The sequence below is a fragment of the Hoplias malabaricus genome, chromosome 12 (genome assembly GCF_029633855.1).
Source record: "Hoplias malabaricus isolate fHopMal1 chromosome 12, fHopMal1.hap1, whole genome shotgun sequence".
Classification (NCBI taxonomy): Eukaryota; Metazoa; Chordata; class Actinopteri; order Characiformes; family Erythrinidae; genus Hoplias; species Hoplias malabaricus.
The window spans coordinates 40,120,067-40,139,348 of NC_089811.1; the positions used below are offsets into that span (position 1 = coordinate 40,120,067).

Genomic DNA, 19,282 nt, shown 5'->3' on the forward strand with positions numbered 1-19,282 from the left:
CACTGTTTGTGTGGTGACCATGGTGGCCATTTTGAAGTCGGCCATTTTGGATTCAACTTTTGTTTTTTAATTAAAAGAAAGGATTTAACCCTGAGACTGTGCTGAAGTCCAGGTAGTTCTGTTCATCTGCTGCTGTTTTTCTTTTTATCTGCACATGTTTTACTGTTTCTGAGAAACCTCTGTGACAGGCCCCCTGCTTCCTGTTTGAGAGATAGAAGAGACAGGCAGACAGACAGTGAGTGAGGCACACTTTGACATTTTTGATCACAGGTGCTGCTGTCAGGGGAGTGGGGCCTGCAGGCAACAGTGTCATCGTGTACTCCCCTGACAGACACACACACACACACACACACACACACACACACACACACACTCCTGCAGGCAGCCCATACAGAGGAAACTCCTCACCTTCTGCTTTGTAGCCCACGCATCTGTGTGCTGTCTTTGTCTTTTTTTCCCCATCATTTATGTCCTATGTTTCTTCTGTGTTTTACACATTTTCGCCCGTGCCCTGTACATTAAGGGAAACTGACCTTTCGTTGGTCAGCCTGCTCTCTGGCCCTGTTCCTTACTGCAGAGTGACATTTGTCTTTAACTGAATGAACACACAAACACAATAGGGATTTATTAAAATGAATTATTAATTAATTAATTATTTTTTTTAAATTTCTCATTACTAAGAGAGCAGCGTTTCTCAGTCCTGGGCCTGACGGGGCTCTGCTCTGCACATTTTAGAGATTCCACTGCTCCCAACACACCTGATGCAATTAATGAGGTTCTTAACAGCCCCTTCTGATGTTGACGTGGGTGTGATGGAGCGAGGAGAACACTAGAATGTTCAGGATAGTGGCTCACCACTGACCTAGAGAAGAGGGATTCAGTCTTGAATCCATCGAATACTAAAATATGATTCAGTTCATGGTCCAAATGGCTCTCTTCACAATGTTGTCACCAGTTTTCTCGCTCCAGTTCCGGTTGACATTTCTTCAGGTCTGAGTAGAAGTGTGTAAAGGTAAGGTCAATAATAGTAAGAATAAACTGAACAAATGTTATTCTTAAGTCATGTTGCTGAAAAGCTTTTTTTGTGAATATCTTATTAAATGTCTTTGACATCGTTTTTAGCGGCGGTAACTTTTGGATGTCTGGTCCTCATTAGCAATGGCTAAAAATATTGTGAGGATGACACATTTCTCGTCTGAATCACGACACATTGCTTTTGATGACTGACAATAATTTAACACTTTTACTTTGTAATTAAGCTGAATTAAAAAAAGGGAAAATATCTTTTGCAACCAAAAGTAAAATGCTATGCCTCTGTTTCCACTTTGACTAATATCTCACATCGTGACCTATTTCCTGTCATAACTTATAGCTCAGAAACAGTGCATTTATGAAGTTACAACGATTTAAATCAGAATGTCAAATGTACACAAACACATCAATCCTCCACATTTATCTTTAACTGGTACCTGTTATAGATGTGTTCTGTAAAAATAACTATGGATTTGTCAGTGGCAACTAGTGGAGCACGGATTAATGAAAAACCATGTGTGTGTATTTTTATTTTTTAAAATTGATTATTTTTAAAATTAATGAATTATTTTTTTAACTTTAGTATGAGCGTTTACAACTTTGCGGAGAAGGTCAGTTGTGGAGCCTCAGATTTCAGATTTACGGTTTCATATTTTTGTTAGCTTTCATAATATTTGAACATTTTTACGTAATGTCGGTCTTGACCCGGGAAACTTCAGCGTTTCAACTCTGACTCTTCTCAGACCTTTTCTGAAGTTTGGGGCTTGAGTTATTTAAGGCACATTTTTGTGGGAATTATCATGGCTTGAAGTGGTTGGCCGCACATGAAGCCATTGCGTTCCCCCAGTAATGGCTCAGATGTGCAGTTAGATGACTGACTAAAAATGGTCATTTATTCTGAGCCCATGATTAGCACAGTCTTATCCGGACAAAGGGTCTCTTTGTTGGTTTGATCTGATTCCCCCAGCTGGCTAAGATTGGCTGTAACTGATTTAATGCAACAACCACCCCCCCACGCCCCCCAACCCCCACTTGAGCAATGACTCTTACATGCTTTCTCCTGTGAGGTCCTCTGGAGGTGACTAAGCTCATCTGCAGTGGAAAGCAGCAGTGGAGGCATGGCAAAGGCATGCTAATGTTCTGTTTGTGCTGTTGTAATGCAGGGAGGCTGTGTCATCACTTTCCCTTCTGGGGGCGTCTAGAGCAAAAACAAGCCAGTCCCTCTGGACTTTTGGCTGCAGGTCTGCCTCTTTGCGCAGACTGATGAGGGTGATATCCAGCCAGCTGCACTGTCCGTGGTTTTGGAGGTACTGACGCAGTGTTTACGTCTTCATGTGCCGGCGATGATAAACAGGACATGGCCTCGTTACGTGCTGTCAATAGGAGAGAGACTGCGATGCTACAGAAACAGTGAAACTTGACCCAGCTTTTAGCAGTCATTTCTCACAGCTAGATCAGCACTCTGTGCACACAGGTACGTTTTGAATCTGTTGGCAAACTGTGTAAATCTTTGTGGCGAGACTTATCTATTGCTCTTAACTAATGGTTTGAAAACAGATGTGCCCAATCCTGGTCCTGGTGATTTAACTTCCTGCAGAGTGTAGCTCACACCCTTAGGTAACACTGCTGATGCAGGTAATAGAGGCCTTCAGGGGCTCATGAATATGTAGAGCCAGGTGTATTGGAGCTGATCACCCCTCAGGCCATTGATTCTCAAACAATTCCTCAGGATTTGAGTCGATTTGGAGCAGAAATCTGATCCGCTTTGAGAGCCACTGCTCATTTTTGGTGTGTCTCAGGGCCACGGTTATTCGCCCTGATAAAGAACATTGGATGATCCAAAGGACGATGTTTGACGAGTTTTGAAGGAGGGTTTTAATAACTGACCATGGCCACAGGGGAACCATGCAGATTAGCACATTTACACTGCATTTTCTGAAAGTTGGTCAGGATTTGTTTTCTAACTGGGATCCTAGGATTTAAGGCTGATTTATACTTCTGCGTTGACTAGAAGCAGAGCCTACACTGTAGGCTACCCAACAGCCGTACGCCGTTGCGAGCGTTTACACTTCTGCGTTGGTGTCTGCCTCACTCTGCAATTAAACCGCCACACCACTAGGGGCTGAATCTCAAATATCTTCTTCTACACTCTGTAGTACACAATGTAGTGGTGCAGTAGAATTACTTTTATACATTTTTAAAGTGCACTATTTAGGGAGTAGGGCATTGTTTGGGACAGAGCAAGGAAAGTAGCTAACACAAAAGCGGCACGTTTTTCCTGCGTGGTATCGCTTCTTGTTGAGTTATTTTTTTCCCAGAGATGTCCGTATTTTTCCTTTGTTCAAAATTTTTTATTTATCCCTGAAGCCCATACCATGTCTGAGGAAATCTCCAGCTGTGAATGTGCTGCTGTCTGCGTCTCTGTGAGTGGAGGAGAGGAGTTCGTGTTCCTGTACCTCTTCGATTCAGCATAAACAACGTCCGTCCGACTTCTGACAGATCACAGTCGTTGCTGTCTGCGTCTACACAACGCGTAGTTACATTTTTGGAGAGTTGCATGTCAGGCTGCGGCGTAGGGTCAATGCAGAGGTATACATTGGGCTTTACTCTGCGTGGAGTGTGATACTGGGTTGTGAATTGTTTTCACTTCATAGCTTTACTCTGAGAAACTCTTGCTGCCCCTCCTGGCCAGTTCGCTAGCAGAGACCATTCTCTGGCGATGCCCTTAGGGCAGGCCTTTTTGACAACTTGCCTCTGTTCCCCATTGACTCCACTGTTTAGGCCTTCACACCTGAGACTGCATGAACACCAGGGATATCGTCTTAGAACTTGAAGCCCCCTGGTTCTAAAGTCTCCGTATGCTTATTCAGACAGCTACTGCAGTGCCTTAAGCAAGGTACTTAACCCTGTTTTTCTCCAGCTGTGTCTCCCCCTTCCCCGACCCCACTGCTGAGCACATAAAAATGGCGAAATGAGAAAAAGTGGCTGAACAGACTTTAGATTAGTCCAAGCTTTAACAGCCTTCACTAGAGTCGATCAGCCAGTTGGCACGTTTTTATTAGAGGAGCAATGTGCTGCCCTGCTGATCCTCATCGCCCCCTGCAGGCATGGAAGAACTCAACTTGTTTCAAAATCAACACGTTTCAGGTCTGTTGCACTCACGAGTTCTCCAAACCTGGCACTGTTTTTCACAATAGCTCCAGTTAAGTGTGGAGCTCTTCTCAGAAGAGGGAGAGAGAGATAATCCTGCGTACACCGTGCTGGGGGATAATGACCAGAAACATGCCAAGTGAAGATGGGCCCTTATCATGGCCTGGCTCCCAGCCTTTCAGAAGTTGTGTAATGAAAAGTGCACGGTTTCAGGAGCAATCGTTTCTCATCAGAGAGAGAAAAGTGGATGCTGTTAATGCTTTCTACTGTGCTGCTAATGGCTGCCATTCGAGATCCCTATTAACATATCCTTCCACATGCACTCCCCCTACCCCCTCCGATAGTTCTACTCTTACACACTCTCTCTCTCTCTCTCTCTCTCTCTCTCTCTCTCTCTCTCACTAACAACAGATTCTTGGCTCTTTCATCACATCCACCACTCTGTTTTGTGACCCCTCCCTTGCCTGGCCTGCTGTGGGCTTTTCATGGACTCTGGGCCTCTGGGAGTATGGGGGAGGCTGGAGTGGAACCTCTTGCTCTGAAGATGCATGTGCTAACATGTTCCAATGGCCCTTCAGTTGCTGATGGATGCTTGAGTGAGAGTCATCCACTATAGGCGAAGCAGAAGGCCCTTTGCCTCTGATGGTGCGCTAGTTTCCCTTTAACCCCCTCCATGACTCCCTATCCATACTTTCTTATAAAGTCTGCTTGAGTTTCATCCTCTTCTCTGGTTAGCACACGGGCTAGGCAGTACAGATTGACCGGTGTGGCCCTGCGGTGGAGGCCTTGCGTAAGATGATGGTGGTGGATTAACTGTAGTGTTGTTCCTGCTTCTGGAACACTTGGCAGATAAAGGGAAAAAGGGCCTGAAGCTTTATTATACTCGTTTTCCACTGACCAATTGCCAGTGCTTTTTGCCAGATCTGGTGTTTATTCATATTCTTCATGTTTCTAACACAACAGACTGATTAGCAGCCAGGGAAATCAGTGCAGTTCAGTAGTCTCAAACCTACTGGTCTTGAAGCATGAACCCATTTGTGGAGCGAAGTGTGTGGGGGCGCTGGGGTGGGGAAAAAAAAAACCCCAGCAAAACCATGAATCATTACTGGTCTTTGTCGAAGTAGGCGAGGTGTATACAGAAACACTTCTCACTGGGTTAACCAGAAGAATAAAGAAAATTAACAAAGCACTGCCACCTTGTCGTTGGAAAAGATGCAAAGGAGGACTACAGCAAAAGCACGGTGCTGCTAGTACTTCTCTGCTTGCTGTGGTATCTGTGGAGTGGCTGCTAAGTAGCCTGTAAACATGTGAGGAACGTGGACAGGCTGCTGCAGAGATGTCCTGTTGAAAGGCTCTTAGCAGCTATGAGGAAGTGATGAAGGGGCTTGAGTTGCCAGTTACCCTCTAGACCTGCTGGAGAGAACAGCGCACACACGGGATCCTATCCCCCATTACTGGCCACCTTATTTACCTTCGTAGCTAAATGATTATATCATGCTAGGTAAGAAGACTGAAAATACATAAACATAGCTGTTTGACTGGAAATGTTGAGACAACATCTTAATGGAACTGACTTCATCAATGTTAACCTGTTATTAAGACTGATTATAGAGCTGAGTGTTGATTTATTTATTTATTTTCCTACTGTTCGTCGGTGTGTAGCAGGAACCCGTCTCTCAGTAGTGTGTACAGGACACTCTTTTCCTGGCCTCTAAGGAACTCCAAAGTGACTGGGAAAATACTCGAAGCGGCCTGTTGTTTTGGAGGTTTGTGTGTCTCAAAGTATGTATTGTAACTTTGGGAAAGGCAATTACGTTGTGAAGCTCGGCTAAATGTGTTAATTACAATGATTACAATTATTTTCACTGTAAACGGGACTGCCCCAGCTGCTCCAGACACTTGGCTTGTAGCACTCTGGCTAGACATCATCTGCTGTGTACCAGATAGTTATAGTTTATTCTGTATTTTTTAATTACACTTTGCCTCTGTGTTGTCTAGAATTTGTAAGGAATAGTCTATGTATTTGTTTTTGTTATGGCTGTCTCAGGTGTAAACCAGGCAGGCGGTTGCTGGTGTGAATGCAGAGCAGGTGTGTGTGTGTGTGTGTGTAGTGGACGTAGAAGCTTTTTGTCCCCCCTGTGTGTGTTTTTACTGTGTTTGCACCAGTCACAGGTAACTGGCAGGTGACTAGCTTTTTCTGCCCCAGTTTTGTGCCAGCACCTTTCCTCCTCCTGGCACCTCTTCTTTTGACATTTCATGCACAAGGCTTGGCACAATCTGGTAAGCAATAAACACACAGCGTCAATCTGTCTGGGTTATGGCTGAGTATTTACCGGAATTTTATAATACAAGAATATCTGCACTGTGTTACAATGATAAAGCACAGCAAATACTAATATTTAGAGCAAAGCGCTAGGCCTGGGATTCCATGCAAGCGAATGATCAAACGATCAGAAGGCTTCATCTTATACTTGGCAAACTCCAGGTAATCCATCATTGTTCTCTGTAGTGCCCTCTTGCATTATGAAGAGAACAATTAGTCCACCTCTAAAGACATTAGTAGAATAGACAGATATGAGTCTGGATGAATATTCCAATCAGCACATGAACAGCTATAATGAATCTAAATGGATGTGCTGTATCTGTATGTTTGAATGCATTGGCTATTGTGGATATGGATGAGTGATGGGAGCTCAGCGTGGTCAGCTTTTGCCAAGGCTGTTAATGCAAGGAGTGGATGGAGCAGCTTTTTCAGCCTCACTCCATCTCATTTCCCTCCCTCTGCATTTCTCCATCCTGCCTCTTTCTCTCTCTCTCTCTCTCTCTCTCTCCAGTCTCCCAGTGAGTCAGGGCAAGGTGACCTCACACAGACCTGTCATCAGCAACCAGCAGGCTCTATATTTAGCAGTCTGTTGTAGCCCCCTTCTCCCTGGGGTGGACCTTTATTTGCCCCATCTGGGTCCCTGTCACTATGGGCCCTCAGCATTGTGTTCAAGCCTCAGGCATCAAAGCCTCACGTCAACTGCAAGCAGTGCGGAGTGTTTATTAGTGACACGGCCTGAGCAGAGATATCTGTAGATGAGAAGTACATGATTAGATGCTGTCTGTCTGTCTATCTGTCTGTCTGTCTCTCTCTCTCTCCCTCTCTCTCTCTCTTGTTCTCCTCTTTCAGGGTCATAGCCAGCAAAAGCTGCAGGGTGTGGCCATCAACTTCTCCAGTGTTAAAGAACAGCCATAAAAGCGTTTGTCAGAGAAATGTCCAGAGCTAAATCCTTTGCAAAAGTTGACCAATATCAGACCTGCTCTTCCTGCGCTGAGATCTAAAGGAGTGTGGTTACATATAGTGTTATAGAGGAAGTGCCCTTAGCTGTGTCCAGGCATGACCTCTTATGTAGTTCTTTCCAACTGGCTCTAATTAAGCACGAAGTTTGTAAGTGTTTTACTCAACACTTACAAATCCTCACTTTTTCCACACAGAGTAACCTTTGAGTTGTGATGACCACAGATGGAGTAAAATAATAAGCTATAGAGAACTCGTTATTTGTTTTAGACCTAGTTCTGATGTCATTGATGCCACTGGCTGAGAAGGAGCAGGACTGAGTGGGAGAACGTTATCTTGCTTGGGTCTACAGATTTAGGTTCTGGCAACTGATAAGGCCTCAGTTTTGAAAGCCTGCTGAGTGCTGTAAACATGTTTGATAAGCTTTGCTATGGTTCACTGGGTCACATCCCAAAACTAAAGGGGATATTTTTACAACTACACTATAAGCTGAGAAGTGTGCCCTTTCCTGCTCTCTCTCTCTCTGTGTGTGTGTGTGTGTGTGTGTGTGTGGAGGCGGGCTGCGTGGGCATGGTGAGAGGTGGCTGTAGGGCAGTGTGGCATTTCACTGGGCTTTCAGCTTGTCGTGAATAAAGTAAACTCGTATTTCTCTTCATGTTGGCTGCGTCTCCTCCGGCCAGGCTCGCCGGTCAGGTTGAGAGATGAAAGATTAGCTTGAGGGTGAGCAGCACAGCGGTGCCCCAGTAGCCCTGAGTCCTGCTCATTTGATATTGTTATTCTGAAATGGCTCCGAGCCTCTCACAGAAATAGAGTCTGTACTTGTCCTTTGTGATTCTCCCTTGAGCCTAAGAGGTTGTCTTTATCACAGAAGGATCTTGGCCTTTGGCAGATTGTCCGGTGTTTGCTTTGTAAATGTTAAATATAGCGCTGTAATACTTTGTCCACTGAGTTGATTATCACTTATATTCGACTTGGTTTGCACCATAAATGTAGAAAGTGCTTGTTGCACAGGTGAAAGTTTAAATGCAGCTGTGGAAGAGAGGAGAGCGAAGGGTGTTTTTATTGAACACTAGTGTGAATAGGTATTAATCAGAAAATCCTATTGTGCTTTACACTGAGACTAATCTTGATAAGGATACATTTATGTTGCACACATCTAAACTTAACTAAACCCAGTGTCTGCGCCGACTTTAAAACAAGAGCTAATCAGGGACGAGTAAAGAACCTGCTCCTGACTCCAGTGATGACCCTGAAGGAGTTATGTTTTCCTTGTTGTGGTGGTTGTTGTTGGTGATTTGTTAGTTGCAAATGCTTATTTTCTTCAGCTGTAAACCTGCCCAACTATATTCTACGTGTTTGTGATTGTGTGTGAATGTGTTCATATGTGAATTTGTGTTTGTGTGTATTTGTAACCCTGGGTCTAATGCCACACAGACAGACGGACTTCTCCTCATCCAGCCCATCAGGCTCTGGTGTCATCTTTCTGCCATCTGCCACTGCCTGCCTCCCCAGCTCACGTCTCAAAACACACACACACACACAAATCAGGCCTGTCTTCACCATGTTATGTTTTCTTTAAACCATGTAATATACACGTTTATATCCTGGGTTACGGTTTCTCTGGGCTTCACTTTCTTGTTGTTTAGTTGAGATTGGATCCTGCTGCAGTTTATTTTGAAGAACCCAGGTTTCTGGACTGTTGAATATTGTACTGGATTACCCATAAACCATAGAAAAGCCCAACCGCTATAATTTGAGCTAATTTCAGTCATTTTTCAACCATAATATTGCATCAAGTTAAATTGAATTAAATACAATTTTTATCATTTGTTTTCAGTCAAGGAGTGTTCTCCCTGTGTCTGCGTGGGTTTCCTCCGGGTGACTGTCTGTGAGGAGTGTGGTGTGTTCTCCCTGTGTCTGCGTGGGTTTCCTCCGGGTGACTGTCTGTGAGGAGTGTGGTGTGTTCTCCCTGTGTCTGCGTGGGTTTCCTCCGGGTGACTGTCTGTGAGGAGTGTGGTGTGTTCTCCCTGTGTCTGCGTGGGTTTCCTCCGGGTGACTGTCTGTGAGGAGTGTGGTGTGTTCTCCCTGTGTTTGCGTGGGTTTCCTCTGTGTGCCCTGGTTTCCTCCCATGCTCCAAAAACACATGTTGGTATGTGGATTGGAGACTTGAGTCCATAGGTGTGAGTGTGTGTCGCCCTGTGAAAGACTGGCTCCAGGGTGTGTTCCTGCCTTGCGCCCAGTGATTCTGGGTAGGCTCCAGACCCACCGCTGCCCTGAACTGGATAAGGTTCACAGACAATGACCCTTTGAAGAATTATTTTTCCATTGTGAGTGAGTGAGGGTGTGAGTTTTTGAATTAGAAGCCAGTTCCATCAGGTACATTACATTTAATAAAAGAGGACTGAACATTTTCTTAGGATATTCAACATCTGGCTGTTGATTTACATGTGTAGAGGGCAGTGGTGCTGGTTTATTGTAGCTTGAGTGGTGTGAAAGCTACTAAATGACGACAGCTTGAAGCAAGATGGCTGAAGAGTGCTTTAATGTAGGTTTCATGATCATAACAGACCTATACATCAAGCAGTACTCACTACTGGTGGTAAGTGTAGGGTACTCCAATAGGTTACGTTTTAATTGTCTCAAAGCACAATCGGGATAGGATTCTGAAACAGAATGTGCTCCTAAAATTCAGTAGCTGTAAGCCATGCCACTTTGAATTCATTGTTGTGTGTTATTCATTAATGGCTTGTGTAGGTTGTTACTTTTCAAATATGTTGGGAATTTTTCATCGTCTCTCACTGCCTTAAATGTATAGGCCACATTTAAAATCCCCCAAACTAAAACACAATGTGTAGTTTCCCCAGTGGTGTTGGTGGATACAACAGTTCAGACTTAAAAATATGGGCTGCTCAGTTTATTTCCTTATGTCTGTCTCTGTCAGTAATCTCCCACATGACATAAGGCAGTGTTATCATATGATGCGGTATAACCCTTAAAGATCACAGCGCCATTGTTATGATTTTACAGTTATGTTGATAATGAACATGGCTTTCCATGTAGAGACTAAACATTACGCCGTATTTCTGTACGCCCTGAGTTATGTATACACAGTTCGGCATGACTTTATATCCTAATATCTGCTACAACTCAGCTCATAAAACCGCCAAGCCAAGCTGCACGCAGTACTATAGCAACAGCCAAGTTTGTCCACACTGTGTTACACTGCCAGCATGCTTTTGTCCATTTAACGGTTATGACATTCCGGCAGTTTATTTTTTTCTCTCTTGCAGAAAGATGATACATCATTGCCTCATGTTCCAACAGTAAAGCAGCACACCCTCCTCTACTGTCAGCATGTTAGGTTTAGTCTGTGCAATTGGAATAGCAGTAGATTCCCTGATTTCCCCGCTATCACAAATATGAATATCTTCAGTAGTATATTCTCTCCACTGTATATGAATTCTGCTGCTTTGCTTGTACCAAACGTTGAAGAATTTGTTGTATGTCGTAGGGCAGACATTATGAACGCACTGGTTTACGTTTACCTAGTTACTAGTTTATGTTTACCTTGTGTTTAACTCTTCCTGTCGTTTTAGATGCTCTCAGTAAACAGAATTCTTTCTGAAGCCCAAAAGCCATGGGGAGCAGGATGTATTAGTCGGATTAGTGAGAGTCTTTGTGTCCATGGTGTGCAACAGTGGTGTAATGCTTCCGGTGGAGTGTTGCTCTTATGAGTAGTTTTTACGGGTAGTAGCTCTCTTCAGTTGCTCAGCAAGCTAATTAAGTTGCAGGCCGGTCTGAGGAGACTTCCAGAAATAGATCAGAGAACGAGACAAGCCTGTGAATGCGTCCCTTAACCTCCTTCCCTCAAAAAAAAAAATCTACTTCACCTCTACTTCTTCCCCTCTCTCTTTCTCTGTCTCTGTGGCCTTCTTATTCATTCCTCTCTTTATTCCTCTCCCTGAGACAGAAACTAGGGCTGGCTGTGAAGCGTGGAAGCATCCTCCTTTAGCAGGGGCTCCAGTGGGGGATCGGGGTGGAGGGGTTTGCTCTCTGTTGAATTTTTCATTCCTCTAGCGTTCCGTCATGTATTAATCATGCCCTCAGTCTGGCTGTGGATGGAAATAACAAAGAGGCAGCAACAGAAAACAAAAAGTGGCTGCTCTGACGGTCACGTGTGGCGGCTGCACATGGAGCACAGAAACGGCCTGAGCAGCTGCTGATTTCACTGCTTGCTACTGACCTGTCATCACTGACCCTGCACGCTCTGTAGCAGCCATACATCTGCATCCACATGCAGACAGCTGTGTCAGGAACTCTCTACACCTGGCCTCCTTTGTTTACTGGGAATACTGTGTCTACTGTTCATTAAGGCTCCCCCCTTCGAGTCGACAAATAGATTAATCAGTCACTGTATCTTAGCTTGACCATGAATAATTCCAGAAAGCTGGAATGTAAACTCTTAAAATATCAAATACCACTTAAAACGGAAGTGTGTGGGGCACCATGCTAGACTGTTCCAAGACTAGTTTTCTTTATTTAGTATGTTGCAGCCTGGGTTACTAAATACGCCTCAGCGTTAAGTGTTTTTTTCATTTTATTTTATTTTTCATTTAACCATGCGAGTAATTAAGATCAGCAGGAGCTACGTAAACACACATGCACACATAGAGACAATATAAAATGACAAAGCAAACTTTAGTGTTAGTGTTAAAGCAGGTGCAAGGATCAATACAAATCTCTTTAATGCGATTCTTAAAATTAGAAACTGAAATAAAAGATTCCAGTTTGAGGGTTTTTTGAAGTGTGTTCCAGCTGTGAGCAGCTGCAGACTGAAATGAAGAGGCGACGTTGGAAGTGTAGGGACTTTTAGCTTGATGTAAAGAGAAGACCTGGTGCTGAACTTGAGATGTAGTAAGTGATAGAACATGCTCAATTATATAATGGTGAAATACAGGGGAATACTATAAACTCTCCACAATTCGGTTTAAGTATTTTGTTTTTATCTGATATATTTTAACGTAAATATTCTGCCTCGGATATCTGGATATCTATTACCAGAATGTAAGTATAATGTGTTTGTAAGTACAGGGGGTCCTCGACTTACGACGTTGATCTGTTCCTACGTCGCGTCGTATACCGATTTTCGGTGTAAGTCGGAACACGTACATACTGTTCTTAAATAACATACTGTAAGCACTGATCCTATCCTAACACCTATCCTCCTCGGTCCTGAGCCGCGTAACTGCGTATTCTTCCGCTGCGCACACCACTCACGAAGTTCACGTTACGACGTTTACGACGCAAAACCACTTAAGTCAAAACAAGGCTTTATACAGTAAATGGGAGATGTGTCGTAACCACGAAACATCGTAACTCGGGACTGATGTAACCTGAGGACCTCCTGTATATATGTGTGTGTGTGTGTGTGTGTGTGTGTGTATATATATATAAAATTTTATGGCTTGCCACACGAGGTTACAAACCAGTCATTAAAAATGTAGTACGTAATATAGTACATACAAATGTACACATAATAGACACTATGCATTGTGTAAATTGCCATTGTCTTATCACTTAAGGAGGGTGTTAAGACGGCTTCCAAAATTTTGGTCAGCAGCCTTTCAGTTCAGAAGAGTTTCGCTGACCTCTTGAATTGTCCTTAATATTTAATCTGGGACCTGTTCATCTGGGGTCCGACGTCCACAAGACATCTCTTTGTGCTCTGTCCTTTGGAGTTTCGCTTTCCAAAATAATAATAACTCTGCTGACTTTCCTATGTCCACTGCGTCTCTCTCTCCTCAATTGCAATAAAAAGAAAAAGCCAAGCAAAACTAAATCACAGCAAAAACAAAAACATAGCCCTAATGAACTGTGTGGCTGCTGTTTGCTGTAAGACTTTAACATCACTTGTTGTGAACTTGTTCTTTGTTCCATCTTATCAACGGCCGTTTATCAGTGTTTAGTGAGCTACACCCTTTTACGACTCGGTACAATCTGCACTCGTACATGTGCATAAAGGGGTCATTTATACGAGCGCTCCACTGTTGCAAGGCTGTGGTAGTTAAACAGCTGTATTTGCATATACTTGCACAGGTTGGATGAAGTGTGTGTCTGTTTAGAAACCTCCAGCTGTCTTTATTGTGGGTCTCAGTTTAGTTCCCTTGGTTGCTCTCTCTCTCTCTCTCTCTCACTCCCTCTCTCATTCTGTCTCTCTCTTGCTCCCCCTCTCTCTCTCTCGCACTCCCTTTCTCTCTCCCTCTCTTTTTCTCATTCTCTCTCTCTCTCACTCTCTCTGTTAGACTTCTTTAGTCTTTCTCACTAAATAAATAATACTAGTTTGATGCTTCTGTCTTCTTCATGCAGGCTTCGTGTCTAAGTCAGGTATTTTCTCTGAGCTGTAGGAACCTAGTTTGACACCTGCTTTACACATCCACAAAAAATATGCAGAGGGCACATGAGGTTGTATCCTGCCTTTGAGCAGGGAAGTGTGTGTACTATATCTACAGGGCTGGTGCTCCTGGCAAGCCACTGACACACACGCACACTCACTCGCGCTCTCACACACACAGCTGGGAAACAGGAGAGGGCATGAATAGTTTGACCAGGCTGCTGTACAGCAGAGGAGATTCAGAGAGTTAATAGTGGGAGGACGTTTTGTTTTCTCTGGCAGGGCAGGCGACGCGTGTGTTGACGCAGTCTGTCCCATTCTGGGTGTAAAAATGCTCGCCGGCTTCTTTTCATACACCAACACCATTCATAACACTCCAGCTGTCAGGGGGCTCGTCTCTGAGCTTCCCCGAAAGAAATTGCCTTTCATGGTGAGACAGTCAAGATTTGAAAAAGTGGGAGCAAGACGGATTTGGTTTATTTGGGCGCAGTGCTGTAACAGATGCAGGTTGAGAGTGAGAGAGAGACAAAGAAAGTGATAAAGAATTGGGGGGGGGGGGGGGGGACTTGGTGATACAATTTCCAGTAGTGGAGCACATCTCATCTGCGAAGGCTAGTGATTTCATTGCTGTGAAACACCACCTTGCCCCAGAAAGGATGAGAATGATAGTGATCTTTCGAGTTGGGTCCAGAGCCTACCCTTAATCAAGGCGGGGCGCCAGTCCTTCACAGGGACACACACACTCACACATTCACTCACACTTACGGACACTTTTGAGTCTCCAATCCACCTACCAACGTGTGTTTTTAGACTGTGGGAGGAAACCGGAGCACCCGGAGGAAACCCACGCAGACACAGGGAGAACACACCACACTCCTCACAGACAGTCACCCGGAGGAAACCCACGCAGACACAGAGAGAACACACCCGGAGCACGACTCGAACCCACAACCTCCAGGTCCCTGGAGCGGTATGACTGTGACACCATGATATATATATATATATATATATATATATATATATATATATGAGTGCATGTGTGTGTGTGAAACATTCGGGATTTGGATGGATGTTTCATGTTCTCAGATTAGATTGGCTGTTGTTGTCTCTGTACACCAGCTAGTTTTGTGTTTGTGAGTCAGCTCCTTCACCGACTGTATCACAGCCCTCCCTTTTAGTGACTTGGCTTGTTCCTGGAATGGCTGAAGACTGGTCCTGGGAATTTTACATTCCTCTGATTTGCTACCTGTCTAATTCTAGATCTCTCTGTCTCCCCCTCCCTCTCCCTCCTTCTTTCTCCTCACTATAATTGGAGCTCTCACAGGCTTCCTGCTGAACTCAGATGCATGCCTGATGGTGTAAGACTGGTGTTTTAGGACCTGTGTTTTGTATTTTTTTCGTGTGGGTGTGGATATCAGTCAGATCAGTAAGTGAGGGTTCTGCACAGGGCTTATGTTGAACTGCCCATACTTTATGCACAGAATTAGAATTAGAATCACTTTATTGGCCACACAGAGGAATTTGTTCTCTGCGTTTAACCCAATCCGTGCAGTGAAACACACATTCACACACACACACTAGTGAACACTAGGGGGCAGTGAGCACACATTCCTGGAGTGGGGGGCAGCCCTAGCCACGGTGCATGGGAACAGTTGGGGGTTTGGTGCCTTGCTCAAGGGCACTTCAGTCATGACCTGACTGCTCTGGAGATCGAACCGGCGACCTTCCGGTTACACGCTCAGTTCCCAACCACCAGGACACAGCTGCCCCCAGTGCATTCTGCTTAGGGCACTACAATAGGGCCAATATCAATGTACACAGAACATACACTTTACTCCTATATGCAGCACATCTCATTGAGAACGATGAATGCTGTTTGTGCAGTGTATCCTGATTGTGTAGCTGTAATATTAATGTTGCATACCGAAGAGCAAATTCCCGGAGAATCCTGTAAGTTTGTCAACCTCTAACTCTCTCTCTCTGAATAGCTGGTCTCAGGAGTGCTGTGTGAGTGTGTATTTAGGCATGCTGGACAAGTGACTGACCAATGCTTTGGACCATTGCTGAAGGTCTGTCTCCTCTCTTTCTTTTTCCACAGATGGCCTTCCGAGTAAAGAGCAACCACTGGAGCTTCTAAAGCCATCTGGACTCAACCACATTCCCACCGGTAGGACTCACTATGGACAATTCACTATGTGAATGTACACATGTAGCATCCCTGTTGTCTCGTTTCCGAGCTGCGTGTTCCCTCCAAGATCAGCCAGGCACTGAAGCACACATCACTGATTCATTAACTGCTGATTACACTGCTCATTTCCACAGACTGAACAGTACATAATCATTTTTTGATCTCCTGTCAGGTTTAAATGAATCGTGTGAGTCTCTCAGCCTGTCTCCTACGTTTGAAGGGTTTTATCCTGCATTGAACCTGCCTTAGCCTTTTTACTTACTTTACTTTTCCTGTGATTACAGTTTCTAATAAGACCGTGCTGGAGTCACTAGCGGTGAGAAGCAGCATGGGAACAAGTCTTGTTCAAACAGGATATTGTTGGCCTACGGCTGGTCAGGATTCTCTGTTAAGTAGGGACAGGGATTCGTTGGCCCATTGTTGAATTGGGAGTAATTTCGTTGGCTTGGACAGAATTTGTCTTTGAGTTTAGAAACAATTAATGTTCAACTTGAGTTGGAACGGAATTTTTGTTGAACTCCAATCAGACTGCAACAGAATAACCCAGGGCTAATGTTGGCTTTGGATTTGAAACTGTAGAGTGAGCTGGGTTGGACTTGAACAGAGTGATCTTGGCGTTTTGTTGGGTTCAGATCAGAATTTCAGGCTTTAATCTAATTTCTAGCCCCTCCACTCTGAAGAGTCTTACATTCTATATACACTGCTTTGTTAAGACATTACAAAGCGACGGCTGCCCCTTGGGTTCACTGTAAAAAAAAAAACACACGTCAAACACACTGCAACAGCATGGAAAAGAAAAACTGACAGTACCTGGGGAATTTAAATTTGTAATTTTGCCCAAAGTGTCGGTTCGTTTGTGTTGTTCGAGTGGCTAGCGGTGGTTGGCCACAGATTTAGTGCTTAGCTTTGATTTCCCTTGATTTTGTGGTTTCCCTCTGCCCAACTGAGAATGTATATTAACGATTACACACATTCACACTCTGTTAACTGAGCGGAGAACCACATTTGCAGCACACACTGTGAGTGACGAGTGTGTGCGTCAGTTTATAATACCAGTACCCAGTACACGAGCCTCTGTTACAAAAGAGGCCTCTGACAGAAGTTATATAAGGAATGCCTTTGGGTGGATTGTTCATGTCTGTGTGAGGTGTGCACCTGGAAAATAACTGGAGATCAAATTGCGCTGATTGATTATGATGTTTACAGGGCTTGTAATCAAATGTTAATGAGCTGTATCTCAGTAACTGCAGGGCATTAGTAGTTGTCTTTTATACTCTGGCTAGGCCGTGTTTAAAGCCAGCGTTTACACTTGGATTTGGCTGTGTTTGGTTTCAGCTGATTTTTGGCTCAGTTTTGGCTGATTTTCTTTGGGTGTAACAGGGCAAATGTTTATTACTTTAATGTGGTTCCACAAGAAATGGAGCAGAATTTGTATGACGTCTAATTATACTGTTTTTAATAAAAGGGCGCACGATATATCGGTGGCCAATACCTTAATTGCCGATATGTGGATTTCTTTTTGTTATTGTTATTGATCTGATATTGGAATTTTAGATGATATTACCCCTGGAACTTGGTGCCTTTTCTGTGCTTTCGCACTGACACCTGTAAATACACAACTGTCTCTGCCGTGTGAACGTTTTTCACCATTTCTGCTACGAACATCTGGGATTAAATCTCTGTGGTGAAAAGTAATTTAAAATATCAGCGATGTTCAGTACATGCACACACAGATAGTGGTGTAAAAATACACACACACACACACACACACACAGCAGGTTAAACAACAGAAATATACTCTCAAACACCAAAGTGCGGGAGCCCTTCTTATATAAAACACATATAAAAATAAATATAGAGTCATTCAGCATCTGAATTTATTACTGAAACAGGGTGAAAAACAATTACAAAAAATTCGCTCAAAAAACTCTCTTTGCCTCCTTCGCTCAAAACAAACCCGGTGCTGCACTAAATAGCACCCTTCTAGAAACCATTCATGCGGAAACAGCACTAAATCTTGGACAAAAATATAAATTAACTACAGCTAATGTACCTAAAAGGTAATATTTAAAAAGTACAGAAATGTCCAAACACTGAAGGAAATGCTTGTCCTCTGACAGTCTATGATAAGAATAATTTGTGTTGCTTTAATCCAATGAAGTTATATCTCAATTACATGAGATAAATTGATCAATTATTTATATCAGTATCGGCTACTCCAGGGTGCTAATTATTGGTATCATATCGGCCCAAAAAATTCAAAATCGGTGCAGCCGTAGATTTTCCAATTCTGTAATTTTTTGAACTGGAGCTTGGCCTGGAGAGGGTTTGGATAAAGGACTTTGTTTTAGATTGGGACAAGCTGAGTTTAGGTGGCGCAGCAGGTAGTGTCACAGTCACACAGCTGCAGGGACCTGGAGGTTGTGGGTTCTAGTCCCGCTCCGGGTGACTGTCTGTGAGGAATGTGGTGTGTTCTCCCTGTGTCTGCGTGGGTTTCCTCAGGGTGACTGTCTGTGAGGAGTGTGGTGTGTTCTCCCTGTGTCTGCGTGGGTTTCCTCCGGATGACTGTCTGTGAGGAGTGTGGTGTGTTCTCCCTGTGTCTGCGTGGGTTTCCTCCGGATGACTGTCTGTGAGGTGTGTGGTGTGTTCTCCCTGTGTCTGCGTGGGTTTCCGCCGGGTGACTGTCTGTGAGGAGTGTGGCGTGTTCTCCCTGTCTGCGTGGGTTTCCATAGGTGTGAATGTGTAAGTGTGTATTGCCCTGTGAAGGACTGGCGCCCCCTCCAGGGTGTATTCCTGCCTTGCGCCCAATGATTCCAGGTAGGCTCTGGACCCACTGCGACCCTGAACTGGATAAGGGTTACAGATAATGAATGAATGAATGAGTTTAGGTTGGTTTGAGTGGAGATGACTTTAGACTGTGTTTGATGAAACCAGGGTCTAGACCAGGGGTGGGCAATTATTTTTTCCATGGGGCCACATGAGAAACAGAAAATATTGTGGAGGGCCGGCCAAAAGGCTGATCTCAATTCTGCATAATATTAACTGTACTTCGTTGTAAAAAGCAGTAAATAGCATTGTTTTGACAAGCTGGTAAGAGTATATGTTATAATTAAGCAATGAAAACATGAGGTTGCCTTCCAAAAAATGTAATTTATTCAAGCGAATTTCACAAAACAATGGGAAAGGCAATTAATCACTAAAACGGCATCATAAAAACACGCTAAACATGCAAATAAAAATA

At 44.0% G+C, this 19,282-nt stretch overlaps 1 protein-coding gene across 3 annotated transcripts in view; it reads left to right on the forward strand.

Moving 5' to 3' along the window:
- Positions 1-19,282, forward strand: part of hdac4 (histone deacetylase 4) — a 199,669-nt gene that overhangs the window by 55,777 nt on the left and 124,610 nt on the right. For all 3 annotated transcript variants that reach the window (XM_066686463.1, XM_066686464.1, XM_066686466.1), the window contains one exon: positions 15,952-16,020. In XM_066686463.1, coding sequence (XP_066542560.1) covers positions 15,952-16,020 — 69 coding nt within the window. The remainder of the gene's footprint in view (positions 1-15,951; positions 16,021-19,282) is intronic.